At 41.4% G+C, this 19,967-nt stretch overlaps 2 protein-coding genes across 2 annotated transcripts in view; one reads left to right on the top strand and one right to left on the bottom strand.

Moving 5' to 3' along the window:
* Positions 1–5,412: 5,412 nt before the first annotated feature.
* ntmt2 (N-terminal Xaa-Pro-Lys N-methyltransferase) lies at positions 5,413–14,416 on the bottom strand (the record flags this gene model as incomplete). Its single annotated transcript, XM_079268019.1, has 4 exons — positions 5,413–6,664; positions 7,475–7,727; positions 10,681–10,853; positions 14,218–14,416. The coding sequence occupies 4 exons, from the start codon at positions 14,414–14,416 to the stop codon at positions 6,408–6,410; spliced, it is 882 nt and encodes a 293-aa protein (XP_079124145.1). The 3' UTR covers positions 5,413–6,407.
* A 3,574-nt stretch (positions 14,417–17,990) lies between these two features.
* The window catches only part of kifap3a (kinesin-associated protein 3a), a 30,993-nt gene continuing 29,016 nt past the window's right edge, over positions 17,991–19,967 (top strand). The window contains exons 1-5 of the mRNA XM_079267036.1: positions 17,991–18,125; positions 18,836–18,967; positions 19,234–19,379; positions 19,494–19,552; positions 19,689–19,830. Of these exons, the coding sequence (XP_079123162.1) occupies positions 18,085–18,125; positions 18,836–18,967; positions 19,234–19,379; positions 19,494–19,552; positions 19,689–19,830 (520 nt within the window). The 5' untranslated portion in view covers positions 17,991–18,084. The remainder of the gene's footprint in view (positions 18,126–18,835; positions 18,968–19,233; positions 19,380–19,493; positions 19,553–19,688; positions 19,831–19,967) is intronic.

Genomic DNA, 19,967 nt, shown 5'->3' on the forward strand with positions numbered 1-19,967 from the left:
CAGGACAAAAGGTGGCCAAAAGTATGTGGACACCCGAGACATTCAACTCACGTGACAGTTGAACATGTGATTGTGACATCATGGCCATTCATTTGCTGCTCTAACAGCAGCCACCCTTCTGGTTTCAGGCTTTCCACCAGATTTTGGAACAACAAATCCGCAAAATGAAACGACTACGTTGTTTGTCCACATCCTGAGGAGCAACCACTGCAAGATGAAGTATGTCGTATGCCGTTACGAATCACTGCCAAAAAATGTATCTGTTTTGTGATTTGACAACTCAATGGTTAATGTTTGGTTAAGTTGAGGAAAAGATCAATGGGTTCAAATAAGTATTGTGCAAAGTGAAGTCATCATGGTTACAGTAATAACCACGTGGCTTATGCTGCCTGCACAGGTTGAGTTTGTTGAATGGGGTTGAGGTCAGGGCTCTGTGCAGGACAGTCAAGTTCTCCTTCCATCTTTCCCTACCCTTAAAGTCCAACTGAAGTTAAATTGCAATATTATTTTTTATTTTTGTCTAAAGCACACATATGTGCAGTGTAAATCCCATTTTCAACCTATAAAGACATTAAAACTTAGGAGAATAATTAGCGAGCTAGCTAGCTAACTAGCCAGCCGCAGCTGCAACGTTTAGCCACAAAGACAGACAGGGACACGCCCCTCCAGCCAGCTGAAATGCAGTGTTTCTGATATTTCCTAATGTTTGCCCCATAGGTTCGCCCCAGCATCCACCTCCCAATATCTCATTGGAACAGAGCCAAAAAAAAGAAGAAGCTCCAAGAGCAAAGGGACAGACGTATCTGCATCCTTTTGGCCTTTGTGTGTAAGTGTGAAGTTTACTTTCCCAGTTCAGTGAAAAGTTCTCCAAAAATCTCCAGTTTGGATTTAGTATGAGATGAAAAAGGAAAGAAGAAAATTCCCTTTTCAATATTACATTTGAAACAAAAAAACACATTCACACGAAAGAGTTGTTGTACAAAATTCGTTTTTTGTTTGCTGTGTAACCTCAGGGTCTGACGACACGTAAAGCCAAGAACATACTGGCCCTACATCGCTCCATCATAGTCCTGGTGAAGCACACACATACGCACGCACACTCCAGATGCGGATAAATTCCTCCTCTTTTTTTTCTTGTTGTGAGCAATGCTTTCCATCACACGCTGCTGAGCAGGAAGGTCATTTTTGGGAAGAGAAGTGATTCCTCCACTGACAACAGTTTTAAAAATCTATGGGTATATCAAGCGGAAGGGAGCGACCTACTGTATACGGCTGTCGTCATTGGGCAGCCTTTGCTTGGCTCACAGATTAAACCCTTACAGTCAGTCAGCAGCACCAGATTCAGGCTGCAAACCCTCATTGCCACATGAAATATTACATGTTTCGGGGGGGCCGGGCCTGTACAAAGTCAGTGTAACTAATCCCTGCCCTCTGAGCTGAGAGGAGCTGAGTGAGAAAAAAAAGAAACACTCTCAGACGACATGCTGGGAGAGTGTGCGGGCAGCCAAAGAAAAAGCAGCCCAAAAATCATCAGGTCTATTTCTTTTTTTCCAGTGACATGATTTACGATGAGAACTGGAGATGAAGAGAAAGCACATTCCTCTGGTGGGGATTCTCCCGGAGGCTACAGGCTTACTCCTCTCCCTGTCTCCATGAAACCGTCCCGGCTCCAGAGACCGACTGAGGTTTCTCTCTCCTGCACAGTCCACAAAGACTCAGTGTGTTCAGGATGAAAGCTTCAGGCTGTCTGGGCCGATGTGTTCTGCTCTGGAAAATGACCCCTGTGCTGCTTCCTGGGGGTGTTTACTATCCTTACATGAAGGTGGAAGCTGTAGTGTGACCGTCCCTCTGTGCATCCCATCTTCACAAGACTGAACAGCTAAAGCGGTGTTAGCACCTCCTACAGGCTGCACTGTGCATTACACGCCACAACTAGAAAGTACTGAAAAAAATATGATTTTTGTTATCATTGTGTTGTTATACTAGGAATGAGGCTTGATAAAGTCGGTCCAGAGGGTGGCAGGTAAATTGGGGATTTTATTATTTAATCTTCTTTTGAGAAGCCAGAATCTGCAAATGGACTGATTAAGGCTACATATATAATGATCTGCAGGACACCATTCCCCATTTAATGAGCAAAAGTGTCCTACAAAGTCAGCCAACTACCACCTGAAGAATATATCAAGGATTAGAGGACGTATGTCTCAACAGGATTTGGAAAAACTTGTCGATGCATTTATCTTCAGTAGACTGGACGACTGTAACGGTGTGTTTACAGGTCTCTGTAAAAAGTCAATCAGAACGCTGCAGCTCGAGTCCTCAAGACCAAGAAAGTGGATCACATCACTCCAGTTCTGATGTCTTTGCACTGGCTTCCTGTCCAACAAAGAATTGACCTTAAAATCCTGCTGTTGGTTTACAAAGCACTGAATGGTTTAGGGCCAAAATACATCTCTGATCTGCTGCTACCTTATGAACCATCCCGACCCCTTAGGTCGTCTGGGACCGGTCTACTTTCAATTAATGTTCTTCTCCTTTTCTTTTGCCTTATGTTTTGATGTTTTTAATGGTTTTATGTGAAGCACTTTGAATTGCCTTGTTGTTGAAATGTGCTACACAAATAAACTTGCCTTGCCTTCTGACACCCACACACCTCACACATGAAGCAGTGTCTTTGTGGGTTCACTTGCCTGTTCCAAAGTATGATGTTTTTTGGTTCAGAAATGTTCATGATGTCGCTCTTTCTATTTGTGATCCCAACATTCAAATAAGGCCCTCTCTACCGAGTCAGAAATAGCATACAAATATAACTCTAAATAAACTGAGACATAATCATCCCTTCTTTCAGGGAAGTTCCTGAATAAAAGGATACAGAAGAAAAAAACTCAACAGCAGATTTCTTGTGGCGCTGAATGCTGAAATGTCCACAGTGACAAGATGACAGCACTAAGAGCTCAATGCACTGACACTTAAGCTCTCATTTGAAGAGTTATGGTTTGTTATCAATCATTTTTGTTCCTTTCAAAAAACGTTAAAAGTGATGAGTCCACGAGGATGTTGGTGTACACAGCACATGCAAAATGGGTCCGGGGCACAGTGTTAAAGTATTTATCGTGATCATTTTCTTATAGTTAGAGCTGTGGCTTTGAGTCAAACTGTTCCAAGCAGCGTTTTGCAAGTTGAGGCAATCACACTTAGTGTTGGTCACTACATCCCTCTGTGGTCTCTGTCTTCCTGCTGTCTCTGAGATCTGTCTGACTTATACTCTGTCTGGAATCAGGCCCAAAAGCTCTGCTCTGCTGACATGACTGGACAAATTAGTGTTACTCCAGCTAATATATTCAAACTGCTGCCGAGCGGCTGCAGAGGACATTGAGAAGTATTAGAAATGATAGCCTTGACTGTCAGCGACGCTAACCACTCCTGAAAAGGTGACAGCACATTTGGCTGCTATTTGCTGCGGGGGAGAAAGAGAAATACCTTAAAAGTTTAACTTTGGGGCATTTTGATCTTTAATTCATACGGGATGTGGAAAACGTGTTTGGTCCATTCACATCTCAAAAGAGTCATTCTGACGAGAGGAACATGCCGTGGAGACAATCTCACGCCATCGCGCCCTCGACACTTTGATGATGTTGTACTTTCTCAGTGCCAGTCGACTCATTGACAAACGATCCTTTCATAAAAAAAGCTCAGAGAGGAACACCTCCACAACACTCCCGTCGAGCCCTTAGGCACGCAAACGCTGAATGTTTGAGGCGACTCCTGGATGTGTTTCATGCAAACAGCATGTGACAGAGTTGAAATGAAGCCAGGGCAGATATGAAAGCTGGCAGTGTCTGTCAAAACCAGGAAATAATCAAGTCCCCCCCCCCCCCCAGCAATTCTGCCTCAAGGGGCCCAGCTGAAAGTCATTAGCCCAAAACAATGTGCTGATTCTACTGTTACTCTGAAAAAAATAATAGTAACAATACTTAGAAGAATTACCGTAACAATCTGAGAGGATCTCAATTATCTGGTGTGTTTTCAGCCCATTGTCATATTTCGGGAAAATCGGTCAGCCTTTATGTTCCAGCCTTGATTATAATAGCAGTGACTACCCATCACTCATCCTATTAGCTTGTGTTTGGAACATGGGATGAAAAACATTATATGTGAAAAGAGCATTCAAAAATCATAAAACTACATCCGTATGCTTTCTGAGTTTGGCACATTTATTTTTTGAAAAACAATGCAGCTAAATGTCTTCGGCTGAATTCAAGCAAACATACAGTAAGATGCACTAAAATAAAGGCAACTTAGTCCAAATGTCTGCACTATACAGAAAGAATTGCACAAAAGAAATCAATAAAAAAGAAAGTACTATGAATCTGCAATATTACAAGCAAAAGTATAAAAGACATACTTACAAAAAAACAAATGTAATATTTACACCTGACCAATCTGTACTCAGTGCACCAGGCATTATTTATCCTGCAATATAAAGTGACGAGGAACTACATTCTGTACTGAAAGATGACCTAATAATTTAGACCTTGTCTCCGCCTGGTACCAACGAGTGATCTGTGTCTGGATATTTTACCTGCATCAGGAAAAGACGAGGTTAATACAGATGCATGCATCCCAATTGAAATATTGGATTGGACCCTATCGGGAGGTGGTCTAGTGTAAACGCAAACTATGGGAACATTCTTAAGAAACAAAATCTGCCCAACATGTTGTAAGGTCACCCCTACTCCTACTCCAGCTGTGACTCAAGCAACTACAGACAAGCTCTTCATGAGCCCGTACACCATGGATGTATTCGGAGAGATGGATACGGCCCTGCTTGCGGTCCAGAAAGCATTCATCCCATAGACCACCATTTCATAACTGTTGACAGGAGACTGACTCAAACTGCAAGCAAGGTAAATGATTACTCTTTGGATAATGAATTTATAATCCATGAAGGTTTTATCTTTATAAAAACGTCACAGAGTCTACCTACGAGAACAGCGGGAGCTGCACAATGTGGAAACAAACCATCCATAAAGCAGTATTACTTCAGGAGACTCTCAAGGGTCTGCAATGACCTGCAAGACAAGGGTCACATGACGGAGGGGGGTAGCTGAGCCAACACGAATGCTAGTAAGCTTCGCCGCTGGCCCTGATTATTTCAGGTTAATGGCTTTCACACCAAAAGTGCAAGTTCAACTTTGCGGCCTCTCAGGCAGCCGCACAAACCATAGCATTGCTCGCTACCTCAATTTAATTGAATTACCTCAAAACGCATCAGATTTAGCAGACGACGTTTACCTTGACTCAACTTTGAACACTGACTTTTTTTCCATTTGAAGTAGAAATTCCTGGAAACAGACTTTTGTTTTTAAAATCTGTGGTTTCCCTTTAATATTGTGATTATTAACATTCTGATGCAGCATCCGTAGTGAGCTGCTTTTGTCAGATTATGTGCTGCTCAGCATTCTGCGGTCTGAGACGATTCAGTAAGATCAGCCAAGTTATCAAGGCTACTGATATGTACTGTAGCCTACGGATGTCTTGTCTCCGTCTGTCATGCGATCCTTGCTTTGCAGGTCGTGGCTCTCTCTCTCTTGAGGGTCTTCCGTCTTGCACCTTTGACCTGGGATGCATGTTGCATATTTGGTGACGGGTCCAGCTGCTCCTGCTTAACTATCAGATTGAGATCCGGGTCACAATGTGAGCAGAATCAAGAACGCTTATAAAATACCAAGAGTTCATTCAAAAGCCTGTGATCACACGCCATTATCCACATAAAGTCTCCAGATACAGATCGCATGTTCTAAAATATAAATCAATATCGATATTTAAATATTTAACATAAATTTGACATGATATTTTGTTGCTGATGATAAAGTAGGTTGTACTTGTGCTGTGACATTTAGTCTAAAACGGAAACAAATCATTCACTCAAGGGAGAAACCATCTGAATCCACATGTTATTCCAATGAACAAGCTTCTCCCTCGATTACACTCCAGAGAGATGAGGGTCGATCTTTGATGTCATCGAGACACAAACCCTGGAGGTGGTCGGCTGACAATAAATTACAGACCGGCTTTGTGGACGTATAGAGTGCTTCTGAAGAAGGTTAATGTCCACGTAAAAGCATTCATTCATTTCTGGGGCAGAGCGGAAAAAATAACTCATGTCTCCATAAAATCACCCCGGGTGCCATCAGGCCGTCCACACTGCTGTGTCACTATTTATCTCCTGATGACATCGTGAAGATTACTTGCTGTGTTGTTATCGTTTTTTTTAAGAGACTTGATCATTAATTTAGACTTTGACAAAAGAGGAATAACACGTGAATTCAGCTTTAGGTTGGAATTTGCTCTTAGTTTTTGTCAAATGGAGCAACGACAATCTTTCAAAAGTAATAATGTCACTTCTATTTCATGGCAATCATCCAGACGGGCATGATGATCTCAGGGAAGCCTTCCTGCCTCTCCACAGCCAGGACCTCCAGGCCGGCCTTGGCGATGATGCACTTCATGATGTCCAAGTGGCGGCTGATGCTGCTGTCGATGGGATCCAGCTTGCAGCCCTGCCGCGCCATATTGTCCTTCATTATGATGACGCCATTTGGACGCAGGCTCTTCTTACAGCGCATTAGGAAGTTCATCAGGTCCTTGTCTGTTAGATGGCCTGTAGAGAAAGATGGATAGGGAGTGAAGCGAAAAACAACAACAACAGATCACAACAGAGGTACCTGCTGGGATCTTTGTTTCCATAAAAAGTTGGAAAAAGTTTTTCTACAGGTCTATGCCAAAACCTGCGCTTGAGTCAATGAGAAGTTACACTGCTTCATGCATCAATTGACCCACTGCAGTCTGGTGGTCAACACAGGCACTGTCTCCAGCTCCTCCTTGAGGATCCTGACGAGTTTACAGGCCTGATTCAGTGCTGCCACAGGGAGGCGTCCAGGTGGTTCCCTGCTGCAGTTACAGGGGTTGTTCATCCTCATCTTGAGTTCAGACACCTTACTCATGAAACTTATCTTGCCTGTTTTTACACATTGTTGTATTGTACCTTAGTTTGTCTGACACTATCTGAAGCTCTAGAACAGATGTGAGGGTTGAAACGTAGATCAACTGGTACATTTTGAGCTTTGCCTTCAGACTCAGCTCCTTCTTCATCACAGGTATAGTATGACGCCCGCATCACTGCTGACGCTGCACCAGTCTCCCTGTTGATCTTAAACTCCATCTTACCCTCACTGGCAAGATCCTGATGGACTTGACAATACATTTCATTTGGGGTAGCAACTTAAATCTCATGAGAGGAAATTAGAAAACAATGCTCGTCTCACCCAAAGAAGAAAGAAGCTCAGTATCCTTTGGAATTATGTTCACATTTGAGGTTTTGCAGCAATTCACGTCCAATGCCAATGGGAAGTGTGCTCGTTAAGTAGCAAGTAATGAAGAGACTATAGACTAAGATCCCTCTCATACTTACATGCCACCCACTGCATCCAGATGACGTCGTACTTCTTTTTTGGAGGTGTGAACTCTTGCAGGTTGAAGCAGTAGTAGGTCTCGATGCGGTCGGCTTCGTCTGCGAGGTACTCCTCGTGCGCGTGGAGCAGGAAGTGCTCCATCATGTCTACCAACTCCATTTTCTCAAACACAGGAAGGAGGACGCCTTTGGACACACGGCCGATCCCGGAGCCACAGTCCAGGGCACAGTGCGTGCCAGCCTTACCGGGACCCTGTGGGTGGAGAAAAAGTGGATAAAACGTTCAAAGTTGTAGCAAAAGTCAACCTTATTTAGCGGTGTATCGAGAGGATGAAGTCAGTAAAAATCTTCAACTGAAGATCGTTTGTAAGGCAACCATAAAAACAATGGAGCTGGATTTATGTTTCAGAGAAAACAAAATGTACATTTAAATGTCAGTTTCCCTGCAGCATGTTTTTACAATATCTATAAGTCAGGGATCTATACTTAATTTGCTGTGTTGCCAGATGTCAGGCCTCCGTAGCTCAAAAGCACCGACAGCCTAAACAAGTCGACCTCAGTTCCTCAGGGCAACGGAACTATGAACTTTACCACGAGGGAACAGAAAGGTACCTCACTTGAATCATGCTGGTTTTTCTTCCTTTTCATTTGGTATTCTGACCTCACTCCAACCCCTCCGCATCAGGGGCCCCAGTGTGTGATTGAATGAAAGATGGGGCCCCGAGGAGCTCAGTGCTTGTTACAGGAGGCTTCCTGGTTTTGGTGAATTACTGCCATATTGCTCCGTGCGTATAGCTCAGGTTAATCTAGATGTGTTCTAAATCTTTTCCTTCCCCGACTTGTTTTTAATGGAAATGTCCGGTTTCAAACGGAGCTGTTCACAGCCAGGGGAGCAGGATGCGTAACTGAGCACACGTTTGCAGAAGAGAGAGAATCCTAACATTCAGGCTCTTTGCATTCAAGTGAATTGAATGTGAATTTCTGGACACAAACAAATTGAAGCAAATATCGCCGACTCTAACTCAGAAAGAAACAATTTCCAGAGCACTAAATGCAGTTCATCTCTAAAGAGACATGCAGCGCACAAGTACAAGATGTTTTGAACACCTTTTGAACTCGATTATGTAACGCTGAGCAACATTTGAAAGGATCACCGGGATGATATGCTGTTACAGCAGCCATCAATGTGAGAACAATGTGAGAGGACATGGTGCTTTCTATTTGTTACAGTAACAGTACTGACTGCTCAATAGATGTTGACTGGTTGCAGGTTCATATCAACAAAGAACAAGAATTCCAGTATCACAGAGACAAAGGACACGTTTGTGAGCTGCAGGGTACAGTACTGTAAAAATAGGGGTACAAGGAGGAGGAAGAACAAAATAAATTGCAAAGAGCAAAGCACAGTAGTCATTTCTGATCAATTTTGAGCTACTGTCATAGAACATGTTTTCATTCATATGAAATTTGTTTTGAGATTAAAAATCTACTTCTCCCTGAGAACTATATGTTTTGAACAATGTGTTTTCTATTCATTGGTGTATTGTTTACTGACTGCTTGATAGTGTATATTATTTTGATCACTTTGTGATTTGAGAGCAGTGTTTGATTTTGAGCACAGGTAAAACTGTTTTGAGGCGAAAGTTTCATTTTGCAAGAGGATTCAGAGGTTTTGTAAATAGTGCTTGAAGATGAGGTTTTTTGTTTACAGTTTTGAGCGAATGGGTGACCGTTTCAAGAAATGTGTCTTAGCAATCGAGAAAAACTGTAATCAATGACGTGTTCTCTATTTGTATTTGATTGTTGCCACTTGTGTTTACCAGTGTGGATGACATGTGCATTAGAGTGCAGAATGTGTTTTGAGACTGAGAATGTGTTTAGAGTTTTGCTGAAAAGTCTAAGTGAGATCTGCAAATTGTGTTTTACCATGTGACACAGTTTAAGGTATTGACACCAGACTGTACAATGAGCTGAATGAGTTCAGGCAACTGAGAACTTTGTTCAGCCAATGGGTTTTAGTGTTTTAGCAATTGAGAAAAACTAATAGCTCAGGGAACTGATATACAATGTGCAGTAATAAAGCAGACCTTGCAATCGATCATGTCATGACAGACAGAACTGAGAATGGAAAACTGACATTAAATATATTCATTATTATATTGTATTGTATGAACCAGTAGTAGAGAGCTTGTTGTGTTGACATCAGCACGAGTGCAAAAGTATCCATTTAGCTATTTGTAGTTCCTTTCAACACATCCAATCTTAGCACTTTATAATTAGAGCGCCCTTAAAACTGATCCTCTAAATAACCCCGTCTCTGGGCCAAATCCCCTGAATTTACACTTGGGCTCTTCCAACATCTAAAAAAAACCTCTAGTCCACTCTGACATCCATTCACATGAACATGCAAAGATGCATGTGTGCACGCATACAAAGATGTTGAGACATATGAGAATAAGACTGGTAAAATGTAGAACATTATGACATATTTTAAAAGGACATTTTGGGATATATAAGCATATTCTCAGCTAGCCTAGCTCTGTCCAAAAGTAACAGCATCAACCTATACCAGCACCTCTATAGCACAGTAATTAACACATTGGGTCTTATTTGCTTAATCCAAAGAAAAACCCAAAACAACAAATCCATTGTTTTCCGGGGGGTTATGTCAGAGTATTTCTTCCGAGACCATATGTCAGGTAACCAGCAGACACCTCAGGTAGGTACTGGTTTGGACCATAGACTGTATATAAGAAGTGCAACCATTGCAGTTTATAAAATTCTAGATATTTCTAAACAGAAAAAGACGAATAAATATCTCCTCCTTCTCTACTGTGAACAAATTAGCGCTAGTAAAAACTGACCATAGTACAAACTGTTGGCTCAGCTTGATCAGTACAGGTGTTTACAGGTGACATCAAGTCTGAGCTACTATTAGAAACTGCACTGTAGCCTCCTTCAACATGAAACAAGGTGGAATTATTTGTATGCAGTCAGAAAGACGAATTCCTCACCCAAAGTAGATTCTGACATGTACCGTCTATCCAGGGATAGCTATACCAGTGTAAATCGATATACTGGTGGACTATACTCAAGAGCCACAGTAAAGTGTGTACATAACAGACAAACTGCTTCTCAAACAAGTTTCCAGACCTGATTGAGCGTTTGATCTGAGCCTGAATGTGAGTTGGTATCGCGTGACTCACCACAAACCTCTTCAGAAACTGCCGGGAACCCTCCAGATCAACGTTGCATATCTCCAGAAAATCTCCCAGCATGCCTTCCTCCGAGGCTGGGACGTCCTCGTAGAACTGCTGAGCTCTGTAGTAAAACTGTTTCTCTCCTTTAATGAACTCACAGGTGACTGGAAACAGCTTCACTATTCGGGCACATGGACACACATAAAGAGAACAGCTTTACAGACAGATTCTTAATACGGTTTATTTCTTGTTGGATGATGTGGTGTTAAGTTAAGTTAAGAGGGTTTAAGTTTCAAGCTTGTACCGCTGACCACACCCAGCAGTGATGTCACGGTGTCCTAGACTACACCTGTACATCACTGGAGTAATATGAGAAGCCAAACCACTGGAGGTCAGCAAAAACAAGATTTCTGGCACCTACATTACCAACAATACAAACGCTGCCTACAGTTTAGTCATTAATTCTGATGTAGTCTGATGCTAATGTAGCCCCGATCCGGTAGCAGAGATGAGCAGTGGGCTACAGAAGTCAGGTGAGCTAAGCTCCCCCCTCTCATGTCACTTCTGGTTGCAAAAAGCCAAGATGGTGACAGTCAAAAACCAAGATGGCGACAGGTGGTGTAATTGCACAGTAAGTGGCTGTCACGCTAACAGACATGAATTCACCCTGGACTGAAAAAACTGAGTTGAAATTGGATCCAAGTCTGCATCAACTTATCCTCAGGATTGATGACTCAATCTTTTGAATGTGGGAAATTAAGAAGAAAAGGGTGAAGGTTAGTCTGGAAGAAAAAAAAAGATAAAGTAACGTGGTTGCTGTATAAGTTTTGTATAACATCAACTGCATGGAATGGTGGATGATTAGCAAATTTAAAAAGTGTATTAAAGCTTAGATTTGACCGGAGTTTAAGGCAAGTAAGGAGTTACTTCCAACACATGTCATGACATTAGACTGCTGTGTATGGAGAGGAACTCTGTTCACAATCTCAAAGGAAATGTAGAATGATTTGATTACCAGAAGACTATAAATAAGGACATGATGCTTACACTCTGCTCAGCTGTTACATGATATAAAATAACAAGCTGGTTGATTTATTTACAATGTTGGGCATGCTTTGTGGGTTATCAATGAGCAAAACTGTGACCCTTCTGTATCCAGTACCACAACAGAGCACGGTAAATATTGTTTGTGTGTTCAATTATGTGTTGTACAACAACACTTATAATAGAATTCAAATGGCATACTGTGACATTAAGAAACTTAACTGACAATCCCAACCTCTCACTGCCTCGGTTTTGCTGAGCTGAAATAAATCCTGCAGAATGAACGCAACATTTCCGAAGGCTTAGATGACACGTTCCTGGCGTAGAGGGGGTGGGAGGTGATGGGAGAATGTCCGTCCGCTTGTCAGGGACCTCCAGTGGCAGAATTCATGACACCAAAGTGAAACATTAAGAGGGGGGATTTATTTCCAGCTGGAATACCGCCTCCATGCCAGAAACAAGAAGCCATTAAAGGGGCCGAATCGCTCGGGTCATGCTAAAACCAAAGTGTAGAAACAGACAATGCCGGGACTTTTCAGTCAAGTGCCCGTTTAGTTTTGAGATGTTTGAATAATTTGTCCTGATCTGAGCATCTAAAGCTATCACTTACATGTCACGTGACCCCCCTTTGGGAGGCATTCAGAAGAACGGTAATTATAGAAACATCGAGCAAGACACAAGAAGGGGGAGGACAGCTTGATGACATGCACTTCTGCCAGGGAAGTGTCAATCCGCTGCTACCATGTTATTCTATCTCGCAACTTCAAAGTGGACCTGCTCATTAGAAGTTAACCTTAAGTGAAGCAGAATGAAACATCTGATTAAATGATACCTGGTCTGAAGATTAATGTTAATTTCCAATATTTTAGGCCTAGATTTAACACTAGTGATACCCTTCCATTCAGTGTACAGTATACTTATTTTAGGTTTACTCCTCTTGCTTGACTTATATTAAGACGTAAATAACGGATTATATAAATATATATTTCAGTCCATTTACCAATTAAACGGTCACGGCTGTTGGTAAATAATCTGACTGCAGCCCTCTGACTGTCATGTATAGCGGTGACTGACATGAGTTAATGCCTTCATGCCTGACATACCATGCCATGAATGGTCTTTGTGTTAAGTCAGTGGTAAGAAAATAAGGGGTCTTTCAGCCAGAATGGCCAGCAGGTCTGGATCTCCTCTTTCTGCAGATTGTGGTCGAATGAACAAGTGCACACTCTGCAGAGGATTAGATTCGACCTTCTACAACCAAGAGCAGCCTGCTGTTGCTTTGAGGGGCTGTCCTCGAATAAAGAAATTCTAAGTCAACTAACACTTCACTAATCAATTCATTGATTTAAATCGACAGATCTGTATAAATGAGTTTCTTCACAAAGAATCACACAAAATCACCACTTTAAATCTCGTGTTAACCAGAGAAGTACATTTCTTGGAAATAAGTCATTCAGTATGAATAAAAGCACACAGAATAACTAATCGACTGAAGAGATCTTTGGAGACTAGGACCAAAGCGACGATAAGACGACTAATTGACCAAGAGGGGGCAGCTCTCATGGTTGTTATATTATACACCTTACAGTTTGGGATTCCCTTTTGTATTGATGCTTTTCTTTTTTCCATCAATATTAGCTATTTTAATAGCAACACGTCTTTTAATTCCAGCTTGTTATTGGCTGCATTATTTTGCCTTTGACACTGAAACAGTGAGTCAAGTGATGGAACTTTGACAAATAACAGTTGGCGCTGTGGTTACGTGCAGCTTCTTGAGGACTCGTCGTCGCAGTGAGGTTGCCAGGTTTAGTAGCATTGTGTCTGTGCGGAAACCAAAATCTGTGTTCACTGAACGTATCTGATAGACAGCGCTGTAGAATGAACACAGAAGGGCTGGGTGGATGTATACATTGTTGTTTATCAAGAAATAGTTCCAGAATGTTAACTTCCCCCAAAACTACAAACTGAGGTTTTTATATTTCCGTTTACAAATTTAAAAAAGTAGGCACTTGAAGTCAGACTAGCTGTTTCTCCTTGAGACTAATAACAAGTGCATTCACTTACATATTTGCATTTTAAAGATATGTATCGCTGCAAGCACACTCCTTTTTGACATTTTTCTATTAAAAAAGCAGATAAACCCGACAAGAAGTGGAGACAGACATATTATTGGTAATGCAGTACACAGTCTTCCAATCGATGGGCAATTTCAAATGCATTACCTTGTGATGAATATGTGACTTTAAAACTCAGCTAATTTTGCCAAGTTATTTTTCATAACTAATGAAGACCCATTGGAAACTAATTATTTTTACTGCATCTGGTATACTTTGGGAAAAAAAATATGAAGTGATTTGTACTCAACCAAAACATGCAAAAGCTCCTGCATGCTTCTTCAGCTTTGCCCAATACTTAATGGAGTCATGGGTCAAGTAAAGGTTGTAAATCTTGACCTCCTAACTATGTGTGGTTGGATCTTTGTGTGGTCCTTCTGCTTACCAACAGGGGTTTTCTCCAGCAGGTACAGGTAGCTGGCAAAGAACTCACTCCTCATCGCGTGGTGCAGGTGGAAGGACATGCTGTGGCGACACATGGTGGCATCCGTCTCTTTCCAGCGATCCGTGAACGCCTGGTGAGCGCCCTTGTACTCTAAGTTGGGTAATGAGCTGCCAGTCGTATCTTCAAGTGAAATCTCCATTTTGGCTGTATGTGCACCTCACAGAGCGGTGGTATTATCCAGAAGGTGTTTGACCGAGCGATGGTAGAGGAGAGTAACACTGTTGGGTTTTTACGCTGCTGTTACTCCAGCTGCTGCTATATATCTGTCTAGCTGAGTGTTCAACATGTCTCAACCAGCGTTCAAGTGATCGGCAGAGATCTTTTTCAGGGGGCAGTGCTCAGGACCCCTGCCAGATTTACAGATCACCTGCTGTCTCTGGAAGACACAGAGGCGATAATGTCCTAAAATTAGCAATGTCTTCTCATGTTTGTATACACAACTCCAGACACCAAGTCATCTTATTCTCTTAGTACATAGACCAAACTGAACATGTGATTTAACCCTCTTGTATATTAATGTAGAATGAAGTCATCTGGGTTCTAAAAAACAAAGAGAAATAAACACTCCACACTGAACAAAGGTTAGGCTTAATATCTTGTACTGCAGACACACACAAATAATTGATTTACTTGTCAAGTTATACACCTGTCTTTGATCCAAGCAAAAACGGACAGCGAGAAGTATCAAAACCACCTTACTTCAAAATGATAGTGAGGCGGGACATAACCTTTGTTTTGCAAGTCCAAAGTCAAGTCTTAACTCAAATCCAACAAATCCCAGGACAAGTCCAAGTCCTTCACTTTGTGTTTGGATTCCTGAAGCGCATTTAGCTAAATTTAACATTGATTACATGTTTTTAAACAGGGTTAACAGTTGGTATAGTAAAAAGTAAATTGAGAAAATGTGGGATTTAAAAGCGTAATAATCAGTTGTGCAGTTACAAAATCTTTACATCTGAAGGTGATTCCCTGACGTAAATCCAACACACCTTTCCCAATTGCTTGTACAATGTGATTGGCTTCTGTTGGACCGATGCAGAATGTCAGGTAAATGAAGAGTCTATTCACTGCAGACACTTATTTTCAACATAGTTTCCGCCTGTGTAGGGTTGAAGCTTCGCCTGAATGCCTCAGTGATACGGTCTCTACACTTCTGAGTCTCACTCGCTATATGTGCCACTCTTATTGACCTCTTTTGGGGTTGACACCTTGAAATCTGACCTCAGGATGAGTTACAGTAGTTCAGGGGTTAGCTGTTTGTAGTTCCCATTCTTGACTGATCATATAAATAGAGAGCTTTGCAGACAGCATGTTTAAACCACAATGGCTGCAGTTGTCTGTTTTGTTGTGTGGGATAAGGCATCTCAAGAACTGCATGCCGATCTCACACTGTCAAACACCAATAAACAACCTCTATCTGTCCCTGTACCCCGATAAATCAGTCAGTCACCAGGAAATACAAATACCGTATATTTTTGACCCCTAACACAAATGATATTCTAATATATCCATTACGAGCCACGGACTAAATTTAGTGCAGTGACATCAGCTGTCACTGGTGCTGAGACAAGCGAATACATTAAGGAGAGCAGATTTATTATGTTACAGTATTGATTACACCTACTTACCATTTGTTTATATCCTCACTTGTAACTAGATACATGGCTACATACATGGCTCATTAAGAGAACTCAAAAGTATAATTTCATTAAAACAATTTAACAAATCTGCAAGTGCATAACAAATAAACTTGTTTAATGGATTTTCTATAATCAAGTCATATTTCTCTTGAATGTGGTGTAGTGATCTGCCTTCGTCTTCATTCAAGAGTTCATTTAACAACAGAGTATATTAGAAAACACTGTGGTTAATGTGAAACCTTATGTCATGAAAAAGCAGTCAGAGAAAACTGAAATTTGAAGCGAATCCACTTGTTGGACTGAAGGATTGGTAATAAGCAGTGAAACACATTCGAAGTTCACGGATCCTTTTTAAGGTCATGTTTGAAGTTATGTCAGCCGACTCACCTTGGAGGCTTCTGTTACCACAGCCTGCAGGCAGACCATCCATCTCCTCCACAGATACAGTCCTTTAACAGAAAATGTTTTTTTTTATACTTATTAGTTGCATATTAACTATTTAAATTTATTTTAGAAATTGTAATAATTAAAGATAATTTGACCATCTGGTTTTGAACATTTCATTATCCCTCTATCTCTGTTAGAGTTGCATATTGCCATCTTTGCACATCTACGAGATGGATTGGCTCAAAGTTTTGTACGTACATTTATGGTTCCCAGATGATGTGTCCTAATGACTTAAGTAATCCTCCGACTTTTCTTCTAACGCCACCATGAGGATCACATGTGTGGTTTTGAGTGAAATAAAACAATGACTATTGGATGGATTTTCATGAAATGGCCTCTTAAGTCCAAGTTACAACCCTGCTGCAACAGTTCAGCTTCAGAGCAGGCAGAGATGGAGGAAGCATTCAGATCCTTTACTGAAGTCAAACTAATAATACAGTAAAAATACACTGTTACAAGTAAAAGTCCTGCATTAAATATGTTACTTGACTAAAGTAGAATCAGGAAACTTTACTGAAAGTAGAAAAAGTAGAACAATGTCCCCTGTGACTGTTCCTAATTATTTGGCTACTCATGAATTATTGTAAAAGCAGGATTTTGCTGTAGTTGGTTGAGGTGGAGCTCAGTTTGAACTATTAACTAAGGATTATTTGTATTATGGATTCATCTGCTGATTGTTCTTTCCATTAATCAATTGTTTGGTTTGTGAAAATAGTGAGAAATGCTGTGACAATTACCCAGAGCCCAAAGAAAGTGACACCTTTACAATATTTGTTTTGTACAACCAACAGTCCAAACCTCAACATTATTACAAATATAAGAAATATTACAAAGGAAAGCAGCACATCTTCAGATTTAATAAGCTGGAGCCATGAAATGTGTTTTAATTATGTTTCCGTCAATTGACCAATGGGCCCTTTTCACAGCAGGGATTTTGACATGTCACAGCAGGGTAAAGTTTAACACAGGTGTAGCTAATTGATGAAGTTAATTAGGGCCCCATTCTATTTAAAGTGTCACAGCCATTTCAGTGAGGCAGCATACACAATGCAGGGCCATGCCCCATCTACATGGCACAGGGACTAAATTAATGTTACAATTTACACCTGTGTTAACCCTGCAATGGCATGGCTGCTGGGGAAAAAGGGCCTACTGATAAATGAACTAACGTTAGGCGAATCTTTTTAGCTGTATCGTGACTAAAACTGTTGGGTAACGCTCTCTTAATTTAATTAATAGCAAAACATATTTTAAAAGCTCTTATATGTTTTGTATAACGTTACCAAAATGTATTTGTGAATTGACTCACGGTAAAAAAGCTGTAAGACAAATGCAGTAGAGTAACGATAAATGTACAATATATACCTAGGTGAGATACCTAACTTTTACAGTAGAAGTGGTATGAAAAGAAAATACTCAGATGAAGACAAGTTCTGTTTTTTCAGTACTTGCACTTGAATGTACTTAACGTTAATACACGTGATGCAGAGCTTGGCCTCCCTGCACTGCTGGTTTCCATTAAACTCGTCCTCCGTGACGACAGGGGGCAGCAGTGGCAGATTGCTGCAGATAACAACATTGCATGCTGGGAGCTGGATGAGTCGCCGCCCTGGCAACAAGCTGCAGAAAAAAACAAAACATCCGCCCTGTCTTCATCAGCATCAGCTGGCCCCGTTTGAGACGCAGACAGTTTTAATGTGGACTTTCATTTGAATCTAAAATGGACAGTTTGCCGGCGGGAGATCCGCGGTATCTGAAAAGGTAACCGCTGCTAACGCCGGCTTGTTTCCGTGTGCAGTGAAACCTTTAGCGAGCAGGTCGATGAAGCAGCGGGATGCTCCGCTGTTCATTGACAGAACAACAAGCTGTTTAAATGAGCGACTACTCCGTTTCAAATATTCATGAATATGTATTGTTGTGTTGGTACGACCAGCTTAAAGTATCCAACAGTACTACTGTTAGCATAGTATTAGCTCACCATATGTCTTCCGTGTGTAATGTGACGTCATGGACCGTGATGTACTTTAATCAATGAAAACAATAACATTGGTTCATAGGTTTTACACCTCACACAAACAGTACATACATCAACATATGAAATGCTTTCACACATTCAATTTCGTTGTTTTTTTGTATTACACCATTTCTCCATCCCCTGCCATATAATCCTTCATACACATGCCCTGCTGCTATACAAATCCTGGTGGCAATATTAAAGCAGTTGGTTATTATAATATTTGAAGTTGTTGTTTACTGAATCAGCTTGGATACATTTTATAATCCATACAGAGTTGTATACATACGAGTTGTGCCTGATTTGAAAGCACTGTATCTCAACGAGGCAAATTGAAGTGAATCCAACCCAGAATGAACATTTAGTCCATCTTACTGTACTACTACTGTGCTATTCACTGTTGGATTAAATGTTTTATCTTCAGCCAATGCTTACTTTGTCTCTGTGTGACCCACAGGAGAGTGAAGGGATGTACTCTTGAGGTCCACCCCACTGAGAGAGCCCTCGTGGTTCAGTATGAGGTGGAGGCCACTGTCTTGGGAGAGCTGGGGAACCCTATGGTTGAAGAACGCAAAGAGTGTCAGAAAATGTGAGAAATAAACACTGTCAGCTAATTCAGGATTAAATCTTACTGAGTTTCTTTTTAACTGCGTACAACTTAGTTACGGTGATTTGTAAGATGACAGTTACACCGTAAGAGACATACCTTTCTTCAGATAAATTATGTTGTTGTGTCCAATAATATCAATCTGATTCTGTATCCTGATTTTATTTTGTACCTTGCATCTGAGAACAAGGTGCTCAATGTTTCTCTCAAAAGCTGTAATTTCACATGTCTATGTGTTTGTCCTTCAGTATTCGCCTGAAAAGCCTGAACGCCCACACAGATACGTCCTCTTTGGCCCAGAAAGTTGTGGAGGAATGTCGTCTGATTCCCTCGTCCAAGCTCCACGAGGTGGAGCAGCTGCTCTTCTATTTGCAAAACCGCAAACAATCAAATGGTATTGAGGCGTTTCATCATGACTAACGAACTAACTAACATAGTTAGGGTTAGTATTCCTCACAGTAAAAGTCACAAGAGGCCTTTTTGTGATGCTAAATATTTCATTTCACAGACATCCAAGAGAAGAACCGCATCTCACCTCAAGACTCCACACCTTACGCAGGAGTGGAGGTAGGAACTGAACTGTACAGTATACAGGACTGTGTGTGTGTGTGTGTGTGTGCGTGTGCGTGTGTGTGTGCGCGTGTGCATGCAGTTCTGAGGACATTTTGCAGTCCTGAGGCTGAACTCTTTTATTCCCCTTCAGCTGGACGAGGTGGCGAGCATCAACAGCATCGATGAGTATGTGGATCTGATGTATGAGGACGTCCAGGAGAAGATCAGAGGAGCCACGCTCATCTTCCAACTGGCTCGCAACCCGGACAACCTGGAGGACCTTATAGAGAACGGTACCCTGCTCTGTTAAATGGAGAATTGCTTTGTTCATCTTAAGAGGAAGAAAACATAATTCTTCGTTTATCTCTATTCTTTTGTCTATTCACGCAGAAATACAGAACCACAGTAGAAATCCAACAACATGCTTACA

Source organism: Melanostigma gelatinosum, assembly GCF_949748355.1.
Source record: "Melanostigma gelatinosum genome assembly, chromosome: 4".
Classification (NCBI taxonomy): Eukaryota; Metazoa; Chordata; class Actinopteri; order Perciformes; family Zoarcidae; genus Melanostigma; species Melanostigma gelatinosum.